This window comes from Gymnodraco acuticeps, unplaced genomic scaffold (assembly GCF_902827175.1).
Source record: "Gymnodraco acuticeps unplaced genomic scaffold, fGymAcu1.1, whole genome shotgun sequence".
NCBI lineage: Eukaryota > Metazoa > Chordata > Actinopteri > Perciformes > Bathydraconidae > Gymnodraco > Gymnodraco acuticeps.
The window spans coordinates 179995-207797 of NW_022991767.1; the positions used below are offsets into that span (position 1 = coordinate 179995).

The following is a 27803-nucleotide window of genomic DNA, read 5'->3' on the forward strand; positions in this document are numbered from 1 at the left end:
AGAAGAGACGTGGAGAAGAGGGGACACATGTTGATGTAGAAGAGACATGAAGAAGAGGGGACACATGTTGATGTAGAAGAGACATGAAGAAGAGGGGACACATGTTGATGTAGAAGAGACATGAAGAAGAGGGGACACATGTTGATGTAGAAGAGACATGAAGAAGAGGGGACACATGTTGATGTAGAAGAGACATGAACAAGAGGACTTTGTATAATAGGTGAACTTTAAAACATACGAAGGAACATATTATTTGGTCTATTTTAGCCTCTTTTCCGTTCATTATGTAACTAGAACGTATCATGACCCTCAAGAGGATAATAATTAGTAGGAATTGGTATAAATTAATACAAAAACCTTAATTATTTTGTATTATGACGAAAAAATGCTTCAAAAAAGACTTAAAAAAACTCCACGTATGAAAAGATTTTTTTATTCACAATAGAAGTGTAACAAATATAGTTTCTTAAAAAGTCTGCTGCTTATTAATATCATTTGAATCCATAAGATCAGAAGATTTTTATATAAATGTAATTCGGCTCACCAGCCTCAATGGAATATTTACACTTTTTTTTCAATAATAACAACATTAACAACAAAACAGATTTCCCCCACAAAATTAAGATATTGCATAAACGCAAAGTAAACTGTGCAATGGAATGATTATCAGCAATATTTTGTACAGATACATTTCTGAGGTTCACTCATTCAAACCCTTTAAAGGGCAACGCGGACCATGTTTTACATGCAGATGAATTCAGTCGTGTTTGGTGAACACTCGTGATTAAAGTAAAGATTTCAGAGTGATATAAATTAGAAAATATTTTGGGAGAAGTGGTTCATTTACCGCAAAGACTGACTTCATTCTGAATGAAAAAAAGGTGGAGTTGCCCTTTAATCGTCACCGAAACAAAGGCATTGAATCAACACAAGAGAAATCACCATATGGAAATGAGCAGATGCCTGATGTCCCACGGTGTGAAGCTTTCATTCTGAAAAATCAAATACATTCTGCGTTTGACTTGAAATGACTTGTTCAGATTAATCTGCAGAATTTAATCTGCTGACTTTGAGTTTATCCAAATCCATCAAGAGTCTGTCTTTCCATCAAACCTTTAAGACTGAATCACAAGTCCAATACTCGCACAGATACTTTAACACACCATTACGTCCCAAATGAAATCGTTCGTTCAAAGGTCCATCGAGACCTCTTTGAAAAATAACCACCGTCATACTTTTTTGAAGACACACATATAACTCCCACCAGTACCATCTCTATAAGAATATACGTCTGATTTGTAATCAGAATTAATATATAATAATAATCAATTAAATCCAGGCTGCATCAATATCCTTAAGTTGCAATAAAGCCTTACAATGAAACTACTTAAATGAAAGGAAGATTATGAACTACAATCATTTCCTTCCACTCTTCTTTGTGCAACTAATATTCACTAAATCACCACTAAAAGTAGTAGTACATGTTAACTTTTACTATCCTTATTTGACTTTGCATCCAGGCCATAAAACCACGTGGTAATATCTTAAGTGTGAATGAAAGAAGAGATAAATATGAACCAAATTAAATCATCTCAATCAAAAAAATGTCTTGGCTGCTTTACTTCACACACGAAACTGGCCGGATAAGAAGCCAATAATGGGCCAAAATATAATATTTAAAGTGTCCTTCTAATGGACACTGAGCTGCATTACAGTGCTGTTTTCCACAATCTGCAAAGCCTCACTTTCCTTCATCACTAAACACACATCTCTATGAACCAGACCGTTATTCAAATCTCTAAGTTTTCATATCTTCTTTACTATATAATAAACTCTTAATAGATCTTGTTTATGGTATTGCTGAACATTCCTATTCTCCGTGTTATCTATCACGTTGGGATGCGCCTCACGGGGCGGATTGGGATCATTTCCTACATTAACAGCTTTTTAGAAAACACTTCTCTCCGTCTGCACACACTCTTCGTGCTTTCCGAGATCAATGAACAACAAAAGCACGCAGAAGTGAACACAAGAAATAAATGCATATAAAAGATATACTTCACATTGGATGGTACATTCAGACAGTTCCTATCCTCCCGTTGGTTTGATCCCAGGTTTCATTCCCATCACTATAAAAGGCAGCATTTCTTAACACCTCTGATCATCGGTGAGTTCATAGTGTTAAGAAAAGCCGCACCTTCAGGAGCTTTCACGTCTTTGTTTTTGGTAGATACATATGCATTAAGCCCACAGCGCCCCCTGGTGGTCCGCTCCCCAAAGTCCTATGTCCCCCACGACAGAATAAATTAACACAATCAGCAAAAATCAACCATTACAACACAACATCACATGGATAATAAATGCCTCTAAAGCAACTGAGAAACAGAAACACGGAGTTTGTACAGTGAACAAAATGGAGGGATTCCTCACAGCGCACAACTAATAATATTCTACTATGATCCACATGATAGGTTGTTACATTGGGGAATTAATCAGTGTCCATTTCTATGAATACAACCGGGTGGGAAATCAAGTCGGAAACTCAACACATTTTGGATATGCTGGGAAACACATGTGGAAAAAACACTACTTTTGAAACCATCTCGGTATTTTTTTTAACTAATACATTTGGGTGAAAACCAGGAGCCAAGATGGCTGACTTTTCCTTTACAGCCTAAAGTCCTAAAGTAGTCACTCAGTTTAGTTGAGACAGTTGAAACATTTGTAAGTATTTCAGAACAGTCGGTTTAATTTAAAGCTGATTTATGGGTATTTTTTATTTCCATTACCTTCTTTTAATGTAATTTCTCCATCAAATAGACACAATAAATGCTCAAATTGATGAATAAGTGGATACATTAAACTCAGAAAGTGAGTCTGCATCTATCAGAGGTCAAAAGGCCAAAGAATCCTTAAAAAAAAAAAATCCAGGTTTTGTCATTTTCTATTTCAATTAAGTGACTTTATTTGTTTTTATGAGCTGAGAATACTCCGTTTTTTGTAATAATGGGACCGTCTGATAACATATTCAATAATGAGTGGAATACCTTTCCTTAATCCTAACAAATAGACATTGTAATCTCAAGTTTTTGTCGACAGCAGAAGTAAATAAGTGACTGGTACATCTAACATCTAACCCTCTCACACGGACTGTAATAGACAGACCTAACCACTAGATGGCAGTAGAGTAAAGGAAATCACTGGGACTTCTTCAGGTGTAAAGACAGATGTTAGCCTCTGGAGGAAAACCATACATATTATATGAATCAAATGTAATCCTCAGATGGATATCCACAGGTCTGATCTTCCACTTATCATAAAGGAGCCACGGTTTCACCTCTTGGGCTGATTTTTAGCCAGTTAGATTAAATATCCAATTCAAAAGCAGGAATGATCCTGATCTGAGGCAGCCGGACTTTACCTAAAGCTCCGGGACTGTTTTAAAGCGGGTCATACTGCTACTCGTTCTCCTCAGTGAAGGCACTAGATCGAACACTAACTGGACTTGTATCTGGCTGCAGCTCTGAGAGGCAGCAGGAGGAATCCTCACTGAACAACAGACATGGATGATGAAAATGTACAAACACAGTTTTATCAACACATGAGGATGAAGGGAACAAAAAAAATGTCAACGTCACAATGGCAAAGCTGTTGGAATCAGTATGGCTTCTTGTGTGTGTGTGTGAAAGTGTGTGTGGGGGTGAAATAAGTCGAGTGTCTGCGTCCCCTCATAGAGGAGAGAAGATCCTACAGGCTGCTCTACACTGGAGCTGGAGCACGGAGAAGGGAGGAAGAGGAGGAAGAGGAAGGGTTTGACTGATACTCAGGTTTGTTCATGAATGTGATTAATCAGAGTCCTCATCATTAGAGACGTGTTGGTTCTAAAAATGCAGGTTTTTTACGCATTTTAATGTTATTTTTGATTAATTGAATGAAAGCAATATTTGCAGAAGCTGTTTGTGGAAATTCTAAATCAAATGTCCTCAATTCAATGACTTTAATCCAACAATAATATTGGGAGTGAACATTTTTGATTGATTTAGGACATAGTATATAAATAACTTAATGTCCATTTACAAGATGTGTTAAATCGCCTAATGCGTGATCATCCTCCGTGACAGCTGAGCAACCGACATGTGGTCGACAGCTCCACAAAAGTGGACAGAGGTGAGATGTATTTCTATTATTTGGTCGTACAACACTATAAGACTCTTTTGAAACCCTGTATTCATTGGCAATGAGCTTATTTTCAAGATAGCAAGAAATAAAATCCTGCAAACAAGAATGAAAGGAAAGATTACCAGTATCAGTCAAACGCCAGAAATATCAGTGCAAATAAGGAGAAAAGGAAATCGATCCGGGATGCACAAAGCCAGATAAAGACACAGATGAGATGAGCAGAAAAAGGAGAGCTTTGTGTAGACGTCGGGGGGGGAAAGTGAATCAGTGGCAGGCAGAGAGCTGGAGTCACACCAACACTCCGAGAGGAAGCAGTCAGGTGGAGACGGAGCAGGAAGCAGAGGAGCTCTGGTTGTGCTGCGTTTTCCGTCACTCCCACAGAGACAACCACACGGTTTTGTAAAAGCAGGGAAGCCGGTTCCTATTGTGATAATAAAGCCGGAGAAAAGTCCACGTCCTCTAAAGTCCGCCTTTCTAATCCTCAGACCAGAGCTGCAGTCTTTCTGGTGCCCAAAGCTCAGGTCCGAAACATCCACAAGAGGTCTCTCCCCTTCTCACACAAAACAAAAGCTGTAGCTACTCACAACAAAATCACTGACGGCTAACTGTGTCCCTCTGGATGAGACTGCCACTCGATGTAATGACATCTTCAGAGAGTCCTTTTACACTGCAGGAACATTACAACCCGTCTGATGATAGCACTGCATTATGTGGAGTTATTACTCGGCAGTAAATGTCGGTTCAAGAAAAAAAGAAAAACTGGATTCGACAGCAAGAATTCACGATTTGAATTCTGTTTTTGATCCCGTTAGAAATGAAAAGAGGAACCCCAACGGAGAGGCTTCTGTAGCTCCGCGAGGCGAAGTGTTTTCAGCAGGAGGCTCAGGGGACAGGATCAGAGGGTCTTTAGTGAACGATGAGGTCGTCTCTACTCCACCTCGTTGGGGATGTCTGTTTTGTCCTTCTTGATGACGGGCAGAGGGTGAGCCTCGGTGTTGAACACCCAGTGGTCGAAGGCTAGGTGGTCGTCATCGGAGAAGAGCAGGTAGAGATACCTGAGGACGAAGGAGAGAGAGATGATTTAATACAACTTAGAGTAATAGGGCATCAGCAGGATCACAGCTCAGGGTATAATGAGTGTTCAAATCAACTTTAAAGATTAAGAATAGGTAAATATGGGAAGCAAGAGCCCTTTTTGAACCGTGGTCCAACACGCAAAGAGCATTTTTCCACCTTACATACCCTTTAGCACAGGGGTGTCAAACTCAATTTCATCGCGGGCCACATTCGCATAAAGGTTGCACTCAAAGGGCCGGTTGTAACTATATACATATATACATATAAAATAATGCATTTTAATACATGATTGCCTCTGAATTGGATTATTATCGGAGAGGATAATAACTTAGTAATTAACTACGTCTGAAAGCAGAAGTCCACGGCAAATAATTGCAAGTCTCTTCAGTGTGCATGTCACAAAAGGAGATGCATTGTGGGACATGTAGTTTATGGGCAACCTGCTTCTGTAAAGTGGCATGTAACCGTATAATAAACACATTCTTTGCCAGCTCTTGCGGGGCCACATAAAATGAAGTCGCGGGCCGGATTTGGCCCCCGGGCCTTGAGTTTGAGACCCCTGCTTTAGCATGTAGGAAAGACTTACTAGTTTTTGCATCTGCACCAGACGACGCCCAATGATCATAAAAAAGCTTTTTGCGAGGTTAAAAACATCAATAAAAAGGTGCGAAAAAACGAATTACTTAATTACACTCCAGGAACGGGCAATTAGCAGTCGCGTCTTTAAATGATCATTTTACTGGGTTTCCCATTAACAAAGATTGAATTTAATATTACTAAAGCTGAATTGAAATTGAGATCACAGGTTATAATGAGAAGATGAAGAAGTTAAAATCAACTTTTAAAGATAAAAAAAGGTAAATATGGGAAGCAAGAGCTCTTTTCTCACAGTGGGTGGTCCAACACGCCAAGAGCATTTCTCCACCTCACCTCCCCTCTCCCCCTGCAGCATGTAATACGGCTACTATTCCAACCAACATATCAGGAGAACACACTGCTGTTTGCACCAGTCACATGTGGCACTACGACCATGTGCAAGGTAAAGAAACATCTTGTTGCAGTCCTTTTTTTTGTTTTTGTTTTATTTAGTCTTTGTTTTCTGTCCTGTCGAACTTGGATCATAATGTTGTCACCCTACTTGTCTGCTAACTGCTATTGTGCTGTCTGTCTGGCTGTTTGTGTACAAACAACAACAAAACAATAGGCAGAACAACTATAAGACTGGCATTTTGGGAGAAGGACAAATATTAGAAAAACACATGTAAGCTGGATATTTACGTCTCTGAATTGTGTACAAATCATTCATTACAGTACTCCTGTAGCAGTAACGTCTTTAAAGGATTACTGGGTTTCCCATTAAAACAGATTTAATTGAATATTACTAAAGCTGAATATACTATTAGACAACTGAGAAAACTACATCCAAAGATGTTGAAATGCAGGTGAAAACTTTAGAATAATATGATAAGTGGATTTTTTATTTCTGTTCAAACTATAGCTGTATCTGCTCTAAGATATGTCACATCCAGAACAGATAATACATCAGTCTACAATTTAGAATTCACATAACTTGTATATAGACTCGTATTGCATATTTCTCTTTTTGTATTACTTTTAATATAATATACTTTAATATTGTCTGATTATCCGTTATTGTGTTGCATTGTTGGAGAAGCCTGTGACCTAAGATTTTCAACGACATAATGACTCTGCAGCTATGTTAGTTTGACAATAAAGAACCTTGAACCTTGAGTACTGATAAAAACTGTTTAAATGAGGGGAAAATAAAGTTTGGTTTAGAGACTTGTTTGGCATCTGTTTACTGTTCTGTATCTGAGATATCTCTAGATAATAGTTTGTGTTTATCTTTTGTAATATTTATAGGCAGTCCGGCCGGACCACAAATATGCAACGGATGTGGAGCGGAGGAAGACAGACGGCTCCGACCGCTTTATGAAACTTCAAGTGATGAAATTCTGCGGACCGATGCCATCAGATGTTATGAAGCAACTCTGGGATAACAAAAGAGGACTGTGAAAGTACGTGAGAGACGTTTGTGGGCTGCGGTGATCCGGGGCGATTAAATCAAGAGTTCATCACGAAGATTAAGAGAAAGGGAGTTCAATAGGAAGAAAGGGAATTTTTAGAGATGATTCAGATAAAAGGACACTAAGTAAAAAAAGTAAAGTACATTTACTCAAGAACTGTGCTTACTAAGTACATATTTGAAGTACTATTACTCTACCTCATACTTCTACTCCTTTATCATTTGGAATCATATATTGTACTCTAGACAACCTTAGTTACTAAATACGTCATATCAAATCATATTACTAAGCCAAATATAACTTATACATCCGGATGTACTTGAATGCATCATTGAGTTATCTCCATCTTTCCCAGCGGCAAAATGATCAACACATGAATGCATCACTAGAAAATGACTACTAGTATATTTCAACGTTTTTTGTACTTGTACTTAAAGAGGCCCTCGTATAGTCATTTCCAGGTTCACATTTGTATGTTGTGCCTCTACTGTGACATGTTTACATACTTTAAATGCTCAAAAAGTTATTTTCTCATATCTCTACACTGTTGTAATACTACTCCTACTAAGATAACAGCTATATAACAAGTGCAATATTATTATTATTAATAATGTGCTATGATAACGTATCTTTTTGCACTACTAAACACTGTTAATATTTACATTGATGATGTGACCGTCTATGTTTCCCGTAGATATGTAATTGCTCTTCTTACTGCACAGTTTTATTATTACGCTGCTGTGTTTATTGCATTGTTGTAACTCCGGCACAACAATTTCCTTCGGGATAAATAAAGTCTTATCTTATCTTAAAAACAATCGGAGTGCTTCCTCCTCCTCTGCAGCTCACTAAAACTGACGACTCGCTTGTGTTTCTAGCCGTCAACCTGCAAACACATCCTGCTGCTCCACAAAGAGGAGGTGAGTGATTGAAGTGTGAAGTATGGTCGTGTCCTTGGCGGGAAGACGGATCCTGGAAGTGACTCGACAACAACCCGAGTAACATTAGAGGATTGGACGTATGGGCGTGTGCTAAATGGGATTGATGTGTTCAGGTCCGTCTGGGACGTCGTGCATGAGATGTGACTCCATTGTGTTGCTGTCCATGCTGCTGGTCACTCTGATGTTTCTCTACTTATCTGTTCGACGCTAAGGAGACGTTTTTTTTGTGCTGCCTCCCTCTGGAAAAACATATTTTATCACGGCTATAAAATTATTCGTATCACACTTTGACTTTTCTTTATGTGCAGACACAGATCAAGAGAAAAAATACACTCCGATCTGTTTGTCACAGCGAGGTGTGTGTGTGTGTGTGAGTGTGTGTGAGTGAGTGTGTGTGGTGTAATCAGAAGTAGAGGTGACGCTTGTTAAAATTGACTGCCTATAAAAAAAAGTGGATTGGATGGCACCTCGCCCCCATAAGGCTCTGTGAGGCTAACCTTGACTTCCTGTCAACAGCTGTCTGGTGTGTGTGTGTGTGTGTGTGTGTGTGTGTGTGTGTGTGTGTGTGTGTGTGTGTGTGTGTGTGTGTGTGTGTGTGTGGGTGTGTGTGTGTGTGTGTCGAGAGGAGGAAATGAAAGTGGGAGGGAGAGATGGGGGATGCAGGAGAAGCCATAAACATTTCGATTGGAGTACAAAAAAACAGAGAGGGTTATAAATTTAGAGGAAGAGTGGGAGAAGGAAGAGTTCAGGGGCTTTACTGTTGAAATAAAACAGATTAAATACGATATGAAGTATAAGAAGTAACCTTTTAAACTGTGTAGCTTCATTTATATTAACATACTAGTAAACAACACTAACCCTAACCCTGGTTTGTGTTATAAGGGGTCAGATGGGTTTAATAACAGGCGGGTTAAGGTGAGATCAGAAATTAAATAAACCAATAACATAAAGTAAAATAAAATAATAATACAAATTAATTAAAACATAGATAAATAAAAAAGGTAGAATTTCAAATCTCCATATACGAGAGGCTCACATGTTAATTACTATTATTACAACTATTTATTACTACCATATTGTAGCACATTACAGTTTAATCTTTTAACTGTGAAGTGTGCAAACATGTTTTTTGAAAAACACTAAACCCCCCCCCTCCACACACACACACACACACACACACAGAGTGAATGTACACACACTGGTTTCACAGTCCCACACTTGTTAAACGGTGGTTGTGATTTTCCTGCAGGGTTTGAAGCAGACTGTCTCCTGATCACAGTTGGATCTGAGAGAGGAGCCCTATTAGCCAGCAGACATCACACTGTGCAGCTGACAACACACACACACACAAACACACACAACACACACAACACACACACACAAACAACACACCACACACACACACCATCACACACACCACACACACACACACACACACACACACACACACACACACACACACACACACACACACACACACACACACACACACACACACACACACACACACACACACACACCACACACACACACACACACACACACACACACACCACACACACACACACACACACACACACAGTAAAAAAATAAATAAAAATCAGGCTCTTTCAGGGGGACGTGAGGAGTAGAAGCTGCCTGTGGTGTTTGGGGCTATGAGGGGGTATACAGTCTCTCTTTCTCTACTATTTAACACTCATTCAGGCAAAGCCTTGGCTCTGCAGTGTGTGGATGGCACATTTCAAATTTCAATTGTTTGTCATATGCACAAAGCTACAGTGTAGAAATAGGAATGAAATTCTTCTGACCTGAGCTCCTCCAGCAACGCAACATGTATAATAAAATACAAAATAAAAAGTAGTGCAAAAAGTCTATATACATGCCAATAGAATATGGAATATGTACAAGAACAGAATATGAAATAAAATAATGTAAATGAAAACAAAATTAAATACCGTTTATTGCGGTGATAACTATTTATATAAATTAGTATATTGCAAGATGACAACGGGAATGTTTATCGGGGCACTTAGCAGAGCTCAGGTGGCTTGTCCCTCCATAAAGTGCAATCACAGCACAATCATAGGAGGACAGAAGTGAAGTATGGGCTCAGAACAGTCTCATAATACACACATGCACACAGAAGGATTCAAACTTGTATTTCCAGATCCATACAAATGTGTTCTGTTTCATATACATGTCAATAAAATCAGAAAAAAAGAAAAAAGTTTTACATATGTATTTTTGATCCTCACATATTTGTTTTCCATTTAAATCCCCTGAACCTGCAACACAAACCGCTTTCTGTGCACGGATCGCTGTGCATTCGTGTGTGGGTTTTTTGTGACTCCCCTGACGGTCAGCCGATTCGTACTTGTACTTTTTTCTATCTATAGCCAATCAGATGTCTCCTCAATTCTAAGCCAATCACATGATCGCGCCCCCACGAGGGTAGATTTCTTGCGTTCATGACGTAGCGCTTCATGTACGCATTTTGCGCTGTCCGGAGCTGACAGGTCCATGGAGCTAATATCAGGACACCTCCACTCTCAGTACAGCGCCACTTTCCGAACCATTGATGAATGCTTGTGTACACAAAAACGGCAGGCAAAACCGTTTTAAATGTGTGTTTCCTGTGTGGCGAATACAGCTGCTTTATTTATGTCTGTATGAAGTTGTTGTGAGTGTGGAGGGAGCAGCTACAGGTTAGCTTAGCCTAATCGATCAGTGCACTACGAAGCCAGTGCTAGACAGTGAACTGTCAACGGCGGGAGCCCCGCCGGTCATTATCGGCCGATATTCACTATTAATAGTTTGATCGGTGCTCTCTATAAAGGCCGATCAGGAGAGCTGGATCTGATCGATATGGACATAAACGTCTTACAGGCTTGGCCTGTCACTTTAAGAGTAGCAGCCGCAAGGGGTTGTGGGTTTTTGGAGTGTGTGTGAGTGTGTGTGTAAAATGTGATGGCCAAGGCGAAGTGCGAAGTTATGAAGAGAGAGACGAAAGTATAGAGAAAGTGGTCAGAAAAGGAAAAGTAACTAGTCTGTATGTAGGCCTATGCAATACAGTGTCAATGTAACTGATTAGTCTGAAGAACGTGAATAAACGGAGGTTCTTCCAACGGCACCCGAACGCCCCGTTTGCATCCTTTTTCCCCTCGAAATGTCTGGGCAGCTGGTTACCGGCTGACAACGAGCCAAGTCAGAAACCACCGGTGTGTAACCGAAACTACGGTTTCGGTACAGAGATACCGTTAGTAAAACGGTAACAAACGCGAGTGAAGTATAACCGGACGCGAAAGAGAGATCAGATCAGCTGCTGAGTCTGACGGAGACTCGCTGCTCTGCATGATCACCTGATGCTCCGCCCCCTGTTTAGCGAGCTGACCGGCCAGCGCAAAATGCGTATATGAAGTGTCATGAACGCAATAAATCATACCCTCGTGGGGGCGCACTCATGTGATTGGCTTAGAATTGAGGAGACATCTGATTGGCTATAGATAGAAAAAATTACAAGTACGAATCGGCTGACCGTCAGGGGAGTCTCAAAAAACCCACACACGAATGCACAGCGATCCGATCCAATTTAAACGGAAAACAAATATGTGAGGATCAAAAATACATATGTAAAACTTTTTTCTGTATTTGGATTTTATTCACATGTATATGAAACGGAACACATTTGTGTGTGCATTGAAAAACACAAGTGTGAATCCTTCTGTGTGCATGTGTGTATTATGAGACTGTTCTGAGCCCATAGTGAAGGAGTGTGTGTGTGTGTGTGTGTCTTACTTGAGTGTCTCTGCTAGGTAGAAGCTCTGCTGCACGTCGTCGTGGTTTGGAGTCGAGGCGTAGACGTCTCTGACGCCGCTGTAGCCTCCCTCCACCCGGCAGTGCTGCTCCAGAGCCTGGTGGGAAATACAGACATCAGTGACCAGAAACATCCTTCATTAGAAGTGTTGGGAAAATACTGAATGTCCTCTTCCAATATGAGAGTAACTTGATAACAAAGGTATCCCAACTGGAGCTGTGTACATGACAGGATGTGTGATTACCTAGAAGAGCATCAGGTCTGTTTGAGGCATATGTACTACTGTATGTGATTAACATGATGATTCAGCCTCTATGGAGAGAGACATATGACAAGCATGCTCATTTCTGACGTGGAGCTAATCTGAAGTAAACATTGAATACTGCTTTCTATTCCTCCATCTTGTGACTGTGTAACTCCCTCTCTTGGATATCAGCATGTGAAGGACACTGTTCAGGAACTAGTTGATGCTCTGTATGTGATGACTACTTCCATTCTGGAGAGGATCAGAAACACATGGATCCTGAGGTTGAAGCTGAAGCCGGGGACCAGTGATTATTAGCTGGCAATGTCCTTGATCTCATATTCTCAAGGAACTGCGCTACTTCTAACCTCTCTGTAAACCCGCTCCACACATCCGATCACTTCTTCATTTCATTCTCTCTACCCCTTTCCAAACATAACAAACTAATCTCTTCTCATCCTGCACTTGTCCGCCGTAACCTTCGCTCCCTCTCCCCCTCTACCTTTGCCTCGTCGGTGCTCTCAGCCCTCCCTTCCTCTGACTCGTTCCAACTCCTGCCACCAAACTCTGCTGCAGAAACTCTCCTCTCTATTCTCTCATTCTCTCTGGACTCTCTCTGTCCTCTCACATCTCGGCAGACTCGTCAGTCCCCTCCTGCTCCCTGGCTAAATGATGCACTGCGTGCTAATAGAACCGTCCTTAGGGCAGCAGAGCGGAAATGGTGGAAATCCAAACACCGTGACGACCTCCTAACCTATCAGGCTCTCCTCTCCTCTTTCTCTGCTTCGATCTCTCAGGCAAAAAGCACTTTCTTTCAAGATAAGATCCAATCTTCCTATTCCAATCCTAAAAAACTATTTTCCATCTTCTCCACCCTCTTGGATCCTCCAAAAGCCCCTCCCCCCTCCCCCCTCCTGTCAAGCGACTTTGTTACCCACTCTGAAAAAAAGGTTGATGATATTCGCTCTTCTTTTTCTGACTCACCTTTACTCACCGCTGGGTCACCAGACCCTCCTTCCACCAACACACTAACCTCCTTTTCCCCTCTCTCTCCAAGTGAGGTTCTTACCCTCATTACCTCTGCCCGCCCTACCACCTGTCCTCTGGACCCTATCCCTTCAAACCTCCTTCAGACTATCGCTCCTGATATTCTACCGTTTCTCACCCATTTCATCAACACTTCTCTAACTTCTGGTCACTTTCCAAACAGTCTCAAGGAGGCAAGAGTAAACCCTCTCCTAAAGAAACCCACTCTCAACCCGTCTGATGTTATAAACTACAGGCCTGTCTCTCTCCTCCCGTTCCTGTCTAAATCATTTGAACGCGCTGTCTTTAAACAACTCTCCTGTTATCTCAATCAGAACAACCTTCTGGATCCGCACCAGTCTGGTTTCAAGGCAGGTCACTCCACAGAAACTGCTCTCATTGCTGTCACGGAGGAACTGCACACTGCCAAAACTGCATCCCTCTCCTCTGTCATCATCCTGTTGGACCTGTCTGCTGCATTCAACACGGTGAATCATCAGATCCTCCTTCGCACTCTCCAAAAACTTGGAGTTTCAGGCTCTGCTCTTTCCCTCCTCACCTCATACCTGAAAGACCGTACCTACAGGGTGACTTGGAGAGGGTCTGAGTCCGACCCTTGTCAATTAACTACAGGGGTCCCTCAGGGCTCTGTTCTTGGTCCCCTCCTCTTCTCCCTGTACACAAACTCGCTCGGATCAGTCATTAGCCCGCATGGTTTTTCATACCACTGCTACGCTGACGACACCCAATTAATTCTGTCCTTTCCCCGCTCAGAGACCCAGGTCGTTGCACGCATCTCTGCTTGTCTAGCTGACATCTCTCAGTGGATGTCTGCTCACCACCTCAAGCTCAACCTTGACAAGACTGAGCTGCTCTACCTCCCGGGAAAAGATTGTCCCACTCTTGACCTAACAATCAACATCGGCACCTCTGTTGTTTCCCCGACTCAGACTGCAAGGAATCTGGGTGTGACCCTAGATAACAACCTGTCCTTCACTGCAAACATCGCTGCTACAACCCGCTGCTGCAGATACACGCTTTACAACATCAGGAAGATACGTCCCCAGCTGACTCAGAAAGCGACTCAGGTTCTGGTCCAGGCTCTCGTCATCTCACGCCTAGACTACTGCAACTCCCTCCTGGCTGGTCTACCTGCATGTGCCATCCGACCTCTGCAGCTCATCCAGAATGCAGCGGCTCGTCTGGTCTTCAACCTTCCTAAATGTTCCCACACCACTCCGCTCCTCCGCTCCCTTCACTGGCTTCCGGTAACTGCAAGAATCCACTTCAAGACACTGGTACTTGCTTACCATGCTGCGAATGGATCTGGCCCTTCGTACATCCAGGACATGGTTAAACCGTACACCCCAGCGCGTGCACTACGCTCTGAATCAGCCAAACGACTCGCTGCGCCCTCGCTGCGAGGGGGACCCAAGTTCCCATCGGCAAAAACACGTGGGTTTGCTGTCCTGGCTCCAAGATGGTGGAATGAGCTCCCCATTGACATCAGGACGGCAGATAGCTTGCACATCTTCCGGCGCAAACTGAAAACTCATCTCTTTCGACTCCACTTCGAGCGTTAGAACTATTAACGAAGCACTTTTATACTAATAAAGGACTGGCTTATCTAAAGCCAGTTGAGTAGCACTTGAAATGTTTGGCTCTATGAAACCTGATGTACTTATATGATTCTGTTTTCTTCAAGGTTGTGTCTTCCTGGTCGAATGTACTTATTGTAAGTCGCTTTGGACAAAAGCGTCAGCTAAATGCAATGTAATGTAATGTAATTATTAACATTTTGAGATTTTGAGAAAAAGTCATACATTTGAGATTTTCTGAAAAAAGACAACATTTTGAGAAAAAAATCAGTAGTGTACATGACAGGATACAGTACTGTGTCTCTTGGGCAATTTGGGGTGAAGTGTCTTGCCCAGGGACACAACGACATGCTAACTGCAGTGGGGTTTGAACCTGTGACCCCCTAATCCCAACACCAAGCCTCTATCCACTGCGCCACACGCCTCCCTTCAGGAACTAGTTGATGCTCTGTATGTGATGACTACTTCCATTCTTGAGAGGATCATAAAAACATGGATCCTGATTATTGAAGCTCAAGCCGGTGACGAGTGATATTTTTCTAACAATTCTCTTCCTGATTTGCATTTTTAAGAGCTTGTGAAAAAAACTGATCTGAAATGTCTTCTACTTCTATTAAATGAACATGCAAACGGCTAAATATAAGATAATGTATTCACAAACGTACCTGGACCGCCTCCCAGCCCCACTCCCTGTATTTGGGGTCGTGTGTGAACCTCCACATGTACATGTAGGTCTCGATGACCTCGGGGCGGAGGATGAAGTATTTCTCGTTCTGCCGGGTGGCGATGGCCTCGACCCCGCCGTCGAAACGAAACGCCTCCGGACCCAGCTTCAGAGCTAGAGGGGGGGGGTGATTTACATAAGAGGAGGTTTTAGGTTCATACAGCCTTGAAGAAGATTGAATTGTGACTGATATTCTTTCTTTTGACTTTATATTACTTAGATGTATCCACATGTCGACTCGAGTCTTGTCAATGTTGACTTTAAAATAATATGCTATTCAATTGTTGCTGGGCCCTTCAGGACTGCCTTTAAACATTGTGTCTCATAATCGGATTTAAAATACAGCAATTTATTACATTTTGTCAAATAAAAGACTCTTTGAAAAAACACTTAATAACTTTTTGAAATGAGATACATGCCTAAACACATATTTGGTACCCAGTAATTTAATTTGATACAGCAATTGTGGCTCTTGACATTTATATTACTCTTTTAAACTAGACAAAATCGCCCTTTTTTCTAGTTTGACAGAAATGATCAAAAAAAGCCATAAAACAAGACAAAATGTACACCAACTAACATACGCAAACTTCCATCTGTGGCTACAGATGGAAGTTTCCATCTGTGGCTACAGATGGAAGTTTACAGCTATTGAAGATATTGAAGTGACTGTTATTTTGATTGTGTATATATATAGGTATATACATATTTTTATATATATGTGTATGTTTGTATTCGGGATTGTGGGAAACGGTATTTCGATCTCTCTGTCTGTACAGTACACACAAACTGAAAGATTGACAATACAATTGACTTTGATAATCATGTCATTTAGTACGAGTCATTAATATGAAGTATTTATTTACCCAGCAGTATATGAAGTAGTTTAAATTAAACCAACCTAAAAATAGTGACGCTTACAGATTATCACATCACTAATTATCATAATGTTTACTTTTGGTACTTCAAGTGTCTTTTCTTTTGACTCTGATCTTGAAACCAGAGTGGCCAATAAAATGAAAGACATAAATATTGTTGTTGTTTATCGTCATATTGAGAGCATATTTACAGGTTCTGGCGTAGGACTCGTGGCAGGTGCGTGCGAATCTCGGCGGCCTGCTCCATCTGGTGGCCCGTCTTGTCGGTGGGCGCTCCGTCGGCTCCCAGAGCGATCATCCCGCCGGCGAAACACGTCAGGTGACCCATCTTGTGCTCCAGCAGCCCTCCCTTCCACTCCGCGATGTAGGTCAGCCCGCCGCTCGACTTCCTCATCAGGTTAATTTCTATCGCCTGGAAGACAGACAGCGAGGAAGAGCTTGACTTCGTTTTTCAATTTCAAAACTTAAAGGTCCCCTATTATACTGTTTTTCATCAATATATCACAGGTCTCAGATATATACAGAGCCTGTCTCTGATTGGCTGAAACACCAAACAGATCATTACAGCATTACCCATAATCCCCTCTGTTTCAGCCCTGTTTCCAAAGTGCTGATTCTCTGTCTGTTACTTTAGATGAACATAAGGAGCCCCTCCCCACGCCCCTCTGAGAGAGATTTGGTTACAAAGAACACAATGGTGCTAGAAGAGACATGAAGAAGAGGGGACACATGTTGATGTAGAAGAGACATGAAGAAGAGGAGACACATGTTGATGTAGAAGAGACATGAAGAAGAGGGGACACATGTTGATGTAGAAGAGACATGAAGAAGAGGGGACACATGTTGATGTAGAAGACACATGAAGAAGAGGGGACACATGTTGATGTAGAAGAGACATGAAGAAGAGGGGACACATGTTGATGTAGAAGACACATGAAGAAGAGGGGACACATGTTGATGTAGAAGAGACATGAAGAAGAGGGGACACATGTTGATGTAGAAGACACATGAAGAAGAGGGGACACATGTTGATGTAGAAGAGACATGAAGAAGAGGGGACACCATGTTGATGTAGAAGAGACATGAAGAAGAGGGGACACATGTTGATGTAGAAGAGACATGAAGAAGAGGGGACACATGTTGATGTAGAAGAGACATGAAGAAGAGGGGACACATGTTGATGTAGAAGAGACATGAAGAAGAGGGGACACATGTTGATGAAGAAGAGACATGGAGAAGAGGGGACACATGTTGATGTAGAAGAGACATAAAGAAGAGGGGACACATGTTGATGTAGAAGAGACATGGAGAAGAGGGGACACATGTTGATGTAGAAGAGACATAAAGAAGAGGGGACACATGTTGATGTAGAAGAGACATAAAGAAGAGGGGACACATGTTGATGTAGAAGAGACATGAAGGACAGTTTTCCTTAGAAATGTTTCCACTTTTACTTCTAACTGAGTATTTCAAGATATTACTTCTACTTGTACTTATGTAAAGAACATGACTGCTTCTACTTCTTCCACCCCTTTTAGATGTTAAGGTAAGAGAAGTGTTTAAGGTGTACTGCCCCTTTAACACGGCTCAGATTGATCATCTAATGTTCCTGCTGTGTTTCAGATATTCCCCCTGTTGCTGTTCTTGTTGGCAAATAAATCAATAGCGCGTATAATCCTTGGATATCGAGGGGAGATAATGGGTAAAGTTTCCCCTGCATGGTTAATTCTGCGTTTCAGTCTCCATGTAATAAACATTTTCCCCAGAGAAACAATCGGTGAGTCAGCTCTCTCCAGCTGAGCCCCGACGCTTGTCACCATAACTTAATCAGACAATTTATTTAAGCAGAGTAAAAGCTATTCACTTTCATCTGCTCCCCGTCTTTGTTTTCTTGTATGGAAATGTGTCTCATCATAACTCACTACGTGGCTCCTGAGCAGAGATGAAACACTGAATGTTTGAGAATGTTAGCACAGCAGTGGTCCGAGTGACAGATAGCGATCATTTTAGCTCAAAATTAGTCTAACTGAGCCCCATGTAGTCGAACACCATGTTAGTGCTGCAGGAAATATCTACGGTGCTAACATGGTCATCATTTGAATGTTTGCTTTTATTAAACAATGAGCTTCAAGGTTATTTAGGCGACTAGATGCCGTTAATACCCTCCTGCTGAGGGACATAAACACAGAGCACTTTTCTATCTGTGAAGCTCTCATGTTTGTTGTCCATTATTATCATGCAGCCATTCATTATGACTCAGAGGGGGCATGAGGGACACAAAACCCCGTGGAGGAAATCCATGCAGCTCACCATCTGTAAACACGTTCAAACTTCGATGTTATCCATTCAATGAGAACAGCTTAAAGGTCCCCTATTATACTGTTTTTCATCAATATATTATTTTATTATTATTATTATTAAACCAGGTGGTCCCATTGAGATCATCGACCTCTTTTTCAAGGGAGACCTCAGATACACTGAACACAAATATAAATGCAACACTTTTGTTTTTGCTCTCATTTTTCATGAGATGAACTCAAAGATCTAAAACATTTTCTATAAACACAAAATAACCATTTCTCTCAAATATTGTTCACAAATCTGAAAAGATCTGTGATAGTGAACACTTCTCCTTTGCCGAGATAATCCATCCCACCTCACAGGTGTGGCATATCAAGAAGCTGATTAGACAGCATGATTATTGCACAGGTGTGCCTTAGGCTGGCCATAATAAAAGGCCACTCTGAAACGTGCAGTTTTGCTTTATTGGGGGGGTCTGGGGGGATCCGAAAACCAGTCAGTATCTGGGGTGAGGGTTAGGGTTAGGGTAATGTTGTGAATCGAGTGGCCTGTGTTCGTCGTCCATAACATACGCCTGCCCATACCATAACCCCACCACCACCATGGGCCACTCGATTCACAACATTACTTGTGAATCAACACGTGTATTTCGTTTTTTTCACGGCTTTCATTTTGTTATTCTACAGTATTGTTGTTTTATAGTTATTAACCCAATTTGTGTTCTTTGAAATTGAAAAGGATATTGCATTGTGTTTGTTACTTTCGTTGCAGTTGTGTCTTAAGTGTAATTTGGCCTGGCTTCCTATTTTGTATGGACATGCTTTTAGTTTGAAGGAGAGGTAGCGCTGTTGACAGGAAGTTGTTGTTGCTATGGAAACAACGTGAAGGAGATTAACGGAGAAAAAGCAATATCTACATATAAAGACGGAGAAAGTAAACGATAACGTTTATGGTTAAGTGTTAGCACCCCACGAAGAGGCACAAGCTCTTACGTTGATATTGGAGATTTCAATAAATTCAAGGTGGCAGCCGCAAAAAAACGAATATCCGAATAACGAAATTGAAACCCGAATATTCGGATATTCAGGTACAGCCCTAGAACACAATGGTGCTCTAGGAGGAGATTCAGGTGGTAAGGTGGGGGTGGGGGGGTTACCTTGGTTGCTGATTGGCTAATGGTTACACAAGACAAAACATCGTTATGACATCATAAAGTGGCCAAAATCTGATCAGCTCATTTTCAGACCGGTTTTGCATAATGGGTGACCTTTAAAAAACCGAGGTTGACGGCTGCACACTATACACTCATGGTTTTCTATTGGTGAATGATGCATGAAGTGTTTACGTTATAGCTAGAGGTGTCAAAGATTCAGTCGCAAAAAACATATCTATAGCGGTAATTCATCATAGAGATAAAACAAATACACGTGTGGTGTTATATAGATATAGAGATGTATCACGAACTGGCGAGAGAAATCAGAGGGTTTTCTTACTCTATTATAACATATCAGCTTAGTTTTGATGGTTTCTGACCTGAATTATTGGCATGAAGCCTGACAATTTTCCACTAGACACTAGGCTAAAGCATCGACAAAGCTGCTGTGATCAATCTCTGTATAATGTGTGCTACAAATTAGCAGGTATGGAAGTATTCTTGGTGAGTTATCATATTGTGAGCACTATCTGTTCCTACAGTGGTCTCCGCTATCTCCCACTCATGTGCAACTTCAGGAAATTGGTGCATGCTTGAGCAAAGTACCTTTCCTCTGTTTTCAACAAAAGAACGAGTGAAGTTGTTCGTTTATATCGAGCTATATCTGCAGTCAGTGCTAGACATATAGCCTGCTTTATTTGCTTTTTCACAGCCATGCAATTCATGGGTACAATCCCACTGAAGTTATGGAAAGAAGTCTGGTTCGAACTTGGTGATGTGATTAATTAGCGTTACCGTTTCTATATGAATCATGAGGATAAATGTGTGAATGTTCAGCCTTAGTTCTAACATATGGATACATTGATGTTGTTATTGAGATACTACAATGTAGCATGACTCTGAGTGATAGAAGTGCAACAGATTGGAAATCACAGCCCTCAGAGATCAGTGCGAAACATGATGTGACGATCGGGAGAGAAAAGGTGCTTAACAGCCTTCACAGATGGTGCGTTTAAGGACCGGCAGATAACTGACAAACGGTGATTTCTGTTTTAGTCGGACAATTACCGCCAACGGATAAAAAACCACATGAACAGAAGATGTTATTGGTTTGTGTAACATGGCAAAACAGACGACGGTTTACAACTGAGTGAGTTGAAAAAGACAAAAAACCTGTCACATATTTTACAAGATGTGATAAAATAATCAGAAAATTGAGTAATGAATAATAAAATGAGATGGAGAACATCCTGTCGCTGATTCTGTTCCAGTAACACATTACATATTGTCCTAATATGTTCAGCCTTCACATGCTAGAAACACAATAAGAACTAGAATTAAATAACAGGTTGGGCTCTCTTTGTCGAAAAGTAATGGTGATGAAAAGTCTAGGGATACAAGTAGTGATTATGTTTGGACTATGAAATGTTAAAGGTAGGGTAGGTAAGTTTGAGAAACCGGCTCGAGATCGCTAGAATTTGAAAGTACGCGGCCGGAGAAAATCTGCCACTTCCTTCAGACTTCCTTCCAGAGCCCCTCCTCCAACACACTCGAACGCCACATGACCAATGAGGGCACGAGATAAGTTTGTGCACAGATGGAAGGCTGACAGGCAGGTAGGCCATCCAGTTACTTTAGCCGGGCCGGCTCAGATGATTGGTCGTGCTTTTTACAGCGCCACGGCTTCCAGATGACATTTTATTATGTATTATTGTCAAAGCACTTAATATATTCATTGCTATCGGGATGTTAAGAGAATTCCATGGAATATAACAAAAAGTATATCTCGAGCCGGTTTCTCAAACTTACCTACCCCACCTTTAAATGAAAAATATTCTATCTCTAAAGTGACGTCAAATGTCCTATTTTTTCAGAAAAACAGCTCAAACCAAAATATATTCAGTATTCTATGAAATAAAACAGAGAAAGGTGGCAAGTCCTCACATTATAGGCTGGAAGAAGATAATATTTGGCATTTTGGATAGACAAAATGACTCGAATGATGAATCGATTATCAAAGTATATGATTTATTATTGTATAGATGGGTTCATCTTCGCAGGGGAACGAAGAATAATTCCACCTGCAGTTTAATCCCCGAAGAGTCAAAGTCACCTCAACCCTGATTGAAGAGATTACATCTGTGTACGTGATGGCAGCAGCGTACGTGTGTGTGTGAGTGTGTGTGTGTGTGTTACCTGCAGGGCATCATAATACATCTTCTTTGCTTCGTCGTCAGTCTTGTCAGACATCAGCCAGGCCTTGAGCAGGTACTCATAGAAACTGTCACCAAGGCCACCCACAGACACGTGATCTGCAACACACACATAAACAGACATTAAAACACACACACTTAAATACACACAGGCCTCCTACATGCGAGCTGTTTAAGAACACAAGTGTTGGCTCATCCCTAGATCATCATTACGCCCCTTGTAGCACTTTGGGATTACTTTTAGCAATGAATAAAAATACAATTTATTATTAAATGTATTATCATCATCTGGTTTCATTATTAATATCTTTATTAATAATTGCCCCCTAACATAACTGTACTGTATATTATACATATGTATGCTCACATTGTTACATTTGTATTTATTTATTGTATTACTTTGAATCTCATGTTGTTATTTTAGCTTGATATATGTTATTTTATCTAATTGTATTGTACATTTTTTATTTAATGGTATTTTATGTTATATTTTATTTTATTCTCAAATGGAGCAACTGTCATGAAACTAAATTCTTCCCCTCTGAATGAACACAATTCAGATTCTGATGGCAAGGGTTAGGTACATGTGTGCGATATTAACAACCTGTGATTTATTGCAGCATTATGTGTGTGTGTGTGTGTGTGTGTTGACATCTCTATTTAACAGTTAGAGCCAATAGAATCGAGGAGAAGTTCCTAAAATCCATCTAAACATTACCCATTGCTGAATGAGTGATGCACAGCCAGAATGCCCCGTAACCGGATGCTGCGATACACTCTGGCGGCTATCATTAGCAGCGTGTGTGTGTGTGTGTGTGTGTGTGTGTGTGTGTGTGTGTAAGTGTGTGTGTGTGTTATTGTATGTGGACCTGCTGTACTTTAGCTGATTGTGAGTGAAGGCTCATCCATATGCATGTGTCATTAACAGAGTCCAGCCCTGTGTGTGCAGCGCAGAGATTAAATGTCAGCTGTGATCATCTTAAAGAGAAGAGAAAGGAGACGAAGGTGTGTGGGTTTATGAAAAGCACCTGGCCTTCTGTGAGTTCAATAACAACGAGATGAAAGAGCCTATTGATTATACAAGTCATGAAAAGCTATTAGAAATTCATTAAAAACACATATTTCTAATTCATACTTTGAGGGTGGAAACTATGACTCAGCAAGTGGTAACATAACAGCCAGAAATACATCATCAAAGCTTCACTCTTCTGTGTTTGTACAGCACATACAAAACCCTTTTGGATATTTTTCAGACAACATTAGATCCCATGGTCATAATTTATTCAACCAATGCATTACTATTGCATAATCTCTTTCTAAATGAGAAACTCTCTCTGACTAAGACAAGCATGAAAGCTTCTCTGTCTTTAGTTGATTAGTTTGAGTGGGTATTTTTTCTGTTAAAACTTGCCTTTTCTATTCCTAATTGAATATGTCACAATTTACATAATCTACTTGAATGAAAACACAGTTACTGGCTCTGGTTAAGAGTGTCAGCTAAATGCCAACAATTATAACTGCGGATGTGGTTTTACTCAATGTTTTATGCAACAGAGAACACAAGTAAGTAGACTAGAGGTGCAGCTCCACATTTAACCAGCACTGACACTAGCTGCTGATCAAGAGGGTTCTGAAGCAGATATAATTAAGTATCACACAAAAAAAACTTTAATGTTCAAAAAGCTCTTTATTTTTCTCATACTGCCTGTGCTGCACACCTCTTTTCACCCTCTGTCTGAAACCAGAGCCCTGTCTGCTCTGATTGGTTATCTGGCCGGCTCTGTTGTGATTGGTCAACCGCTTATGGCGCGTTTCCACTGCAGCGGGTAGCCCCGTTTAAGCGTCCTTAACCGTCCTCAAGCGGCCAGGCCGGTTTTTGGTGGCGTTTCCATATAGCCTAGTACCGGCCAGCGGGTACTTTTTCCCTCTTTTTCAGGCCTCATAAAATCGTGGTTCTATCAGACCAGGGCCAGGGCTGAACTAGTGACGTCGACACTCTCGACTGCTGATTGGTCAGAGAGAATCGTCACAAGATCGTGCGCGAGTTCATCCCTAGCGTCGCATATATATTTAGAAGCAAGCTTGCAGCATTTTTATAAACAGCATTTTGTAAACGGATGAGCTACAAAAATGGCTACGTCTAATAAGAAAAGCACACCGTGGTCGACCGAGGAGGTGACGACATTCCTACATCTCATTGGGGATGATCAAATCCAGCGGGAGCTCGACGGAACAACTCGAAATGTGAACAAAAACAAAGCCGATCGCCCCGCCTACACTGCGTTGCTACCCCAGGTCCTGAACTGTAATGGAAATGCGCCACGGCCTGGGCCGGCCAGCGAGGCAGCCCGTGGCCAGAGCGAGGACGCTTAGGGACGCTTAAACGGGGCTACCCCGCTGCAGTGGAAACGCGCCATTAGAGATGTCCCGCCCCTTAGTTTATCACATTGGGGGTGTTTCTCAATGTCAAGGAAGGCTGCTCCAGAGCCACTATTTCAAGCATACTACGTCATCGAGTGCCGCCGAAGGACTGTTCCAATGTCCAGCATACTTGGAATTCTACCGAGCCCGGCGCACTTTTCGAGGCTGCACATGTGTAGACTCCGCGGTCTTAAAATCCCCACAATGCTTTGCGCACGGACGAATGTAAGGCGGGGCCTCTCATATGACGCACACCTGCACACTTGCTCGCCTGTTCCATTCTTCACTTTCCGAATGCCAGGAAGTATTCTTGCCTCGCCTCTGAAGCAAGACGCTCGGAAAGACATGTGCTACCAAGCAAGCGAACTCGACATTGAGAAACACCCACAATGTGTTGGAGTGCTAGCCAATAGGAGCGTGAGTTTTACATAGAGATGTCACTATGTTATTTTAGCTTTTGCAGACCATTTACATGCACACAAACCTAACTGTACAGCTGCAACGTTTTCAATGCTATCATCCAACTCTCAGCAGGAAAGTACGTCCCAAAAAAAGGGCAAACTATTCCTTTAATTACCCGGCTCCTTTTATATAGAAGCCATGTCATTTTGAGGTTGTTCTGAAGTTCAATTTCTGCTCTCTAGACTCTAGTGGTCAAAAATCTCTTAAAGCTGCCTTAAAAACTGGGTTGAGAAATGGAAGTTGATATCGAGCACATCTCCTGCCTCTTGTCAGAGTCACTTTCATTAAATCTACTCTCCTGGCAGTTTTCTCTGACATATGACAAGGCATAAGAAAAAGCTGCTTTCTTTCCTAACATATACCTTACATCCCTGCTACATTATATATATATAGTTATCCTTCTGTGGCTCCATATGTTGCTCTCCTCACCCTAATATTCCCCCTCTATCATTATGTCCATTACCTGTTCAGCTTCACGCTCTGAAGAGTCTGGTAATCGATGTGAAATGACAGCATTTTACCACAACATGCCGATAAAGCAGACAGGTGAACGGACACATGCTGTTTAGGAGATCGGGGAGTTTAAAAATACTTGACAGAGATTCAGCTGGATTATAGTGATGTAAAGAGAGTGGAAAGAAAGGTATGAGGAGGTGTGAAGAGAGGAAGGAAGGGAAGAACACTTTAGCAACACTGCACAAAGATCTGGAAATATGTCAAATAAATCAATATTGTTATTTGTATTTGTATATCTTATAAAGTCATTATATTGGACTTTTTTATATTATTCTTTAACTTTTTTAATTAGTTTATTTGTATTCCTGAAATATTTTGGACTGTTTATTTCTTGTGTCTTAATTTCTCTCATTGCCTTGTGTTTTTTTATGCTGCTGCAATGCAAACATTTCCCAAATTGGGATCAATCAAATATCTATCTATCCATCCATCTATCCATCATCCATCTACCTACCATCCATCCATCTACCTACCATCCACCTACCTACCATCCATCCATCTACCTACCATCCACCTACCTACCTACCATCCATCCATCTATCTACCTACCATCCACCTACCTACCTACCTACCATCCATCCATCCATCCATCCATCTACCTACCATCCACCTACCTACCATCCATCCATCTACCTACCATCCACCTACCTACCATCCATCCATCCATCCATCCATCTACCTACCATCCACCTACCTACCTACCATCCTATCCACCATCCACCTACCTACCATCCATCCATCCATCCATCCATCCATCCATCCATCCATCTACCTACCATCCATCCATCCATCCATCTATCTACCTACCATCCACCTACCTACCTACCTACCATCCATCCATCCATCTACCTACCATCCACCTACCTACCATCCATCCATCCATCCATCTACCTACCATCCATCCATCCATCTACCTACCATCCACCTACCTACCTACCTACCTACCTACCTACCTACCTACCTACCTACCTACCTACCTACCTACCTACCTACCTACCATCCATCCACCATCCACCTACCTACCATCCATCCATCCATCCATCCACCCATCCATGTTCAAAGCACAACATGATGTGATGAGAGGAGATGAATCAAAAGCCTATTTATTATAATATTAGATGGAGAAAACACACATATTGATATTTAAAGGAGTCATATTATGCTCATGTACAGGTTCATATTTGTATTTGAGTCAATAGCGAGTGATACTTAGTGATGTCACAACCATAATAAATCATAGAAAGTTTTTCCCAAAGCTTTAAAAATGGTGACAGGAGATTATTAAGAAGAAACATAATTACAGTAGGGGCAAGTTCATCACTCTTGAAACCATCAAATCTGAGCAGTAAAGTGGTTATTATACCAGAAGGATATTTGCATTCCTGGTTGATGTACGTGCAAATTACAGGTGTGGAACATTTTTCTTTGGAAAGAGCATCAGAAGTGCATTGCAGTAATCCAGACAAGTGGTAATTTGCATGCATTAGCGTTTCAGCGTCACCTTTAGAAAGAAAAGGTTGAACTTCACTGACACTCAAGAGAAAAATGATAATTTCATGACTGTTTCTGATATCGTTCTCAAAGTTCAGGGTGCTATTAACCCAAAGAGCTCAACATGTGATTTCCATTTTAATTACACGGTGGTCAAGAGTGTAATTACCGTCTCTCTCTCTATTCTTCTGAGGGAAATCATGAGCAAGTCTTGCATTTTATTACAGTAGAGTAGAACGCTTTTGGCTGCTCTCTCTTTAAAACCCTGAGAAAACCAACCAACCCTCTGTACTGCCGGTTAATTAGACTTGTCCACTGTGTTGCAATAAGCTCTCAGGAGTATCCCAAAACACACTGAAAACCTAAATCCACTTTAATTTGAGTGTTTACCCAGCAACTGGAATATCTAGTTCCTACCAGAAAACTAGGGTGCAGCTCTAAGTCAAGTGTTCAACATGCATGTGTGCAATGAGCTTGTAAGATTGCTAGCTTAGCTCAATATAAACTGTATTATAAGAAATATTCAGTCAAGCTGCTTTAAAGTCACGCATTTAAACTAAAAGTGAGGTAGAAAAAAAGCTTAATTCTTTTGATGGTCTTATTCGACTGAGATTAAGAATATTTTTGGTCATACTTGAAAGATTACTGTAATGGATGAGTCATGTTTTAATGCTGAATGACCTTTTTCAAAGAAACTATTGGCACATATCTTGAATT

The 27803-nt window shown here is 41.2% G+C and overlaps 1 protein-coding gene across 1 annotated transcript in view; it reads right to left on the reverse strand.

Moving 5' to 3' along the window:
- Positions 1-416: 416 nt before the first annotated feature.
- Positions 417-27803, reverse strand: part of man1a1 (mannosidase, alpha, class 1A, member 1) — a 190840-nt gene continuing 163453 nt past the window's right edge. Inside the window, 6 exon segments of the mRNA XM_034199445.1 lie at positions 417-5234; positions 12041-12156; positions 15593-15765; positions 16721-16754; positions 16756-16941; positions 22180-22295. Of these exon segments, the coding sequence (XP_034055336.1) occupies positions 5108-5234; positions 12041-12156; positions 15593-15765; positions 16721-16754; positions 16756-16941; positions 22180-22295 (752 nt within the window). The 3' untranslated portion in view covers positions 417-5107.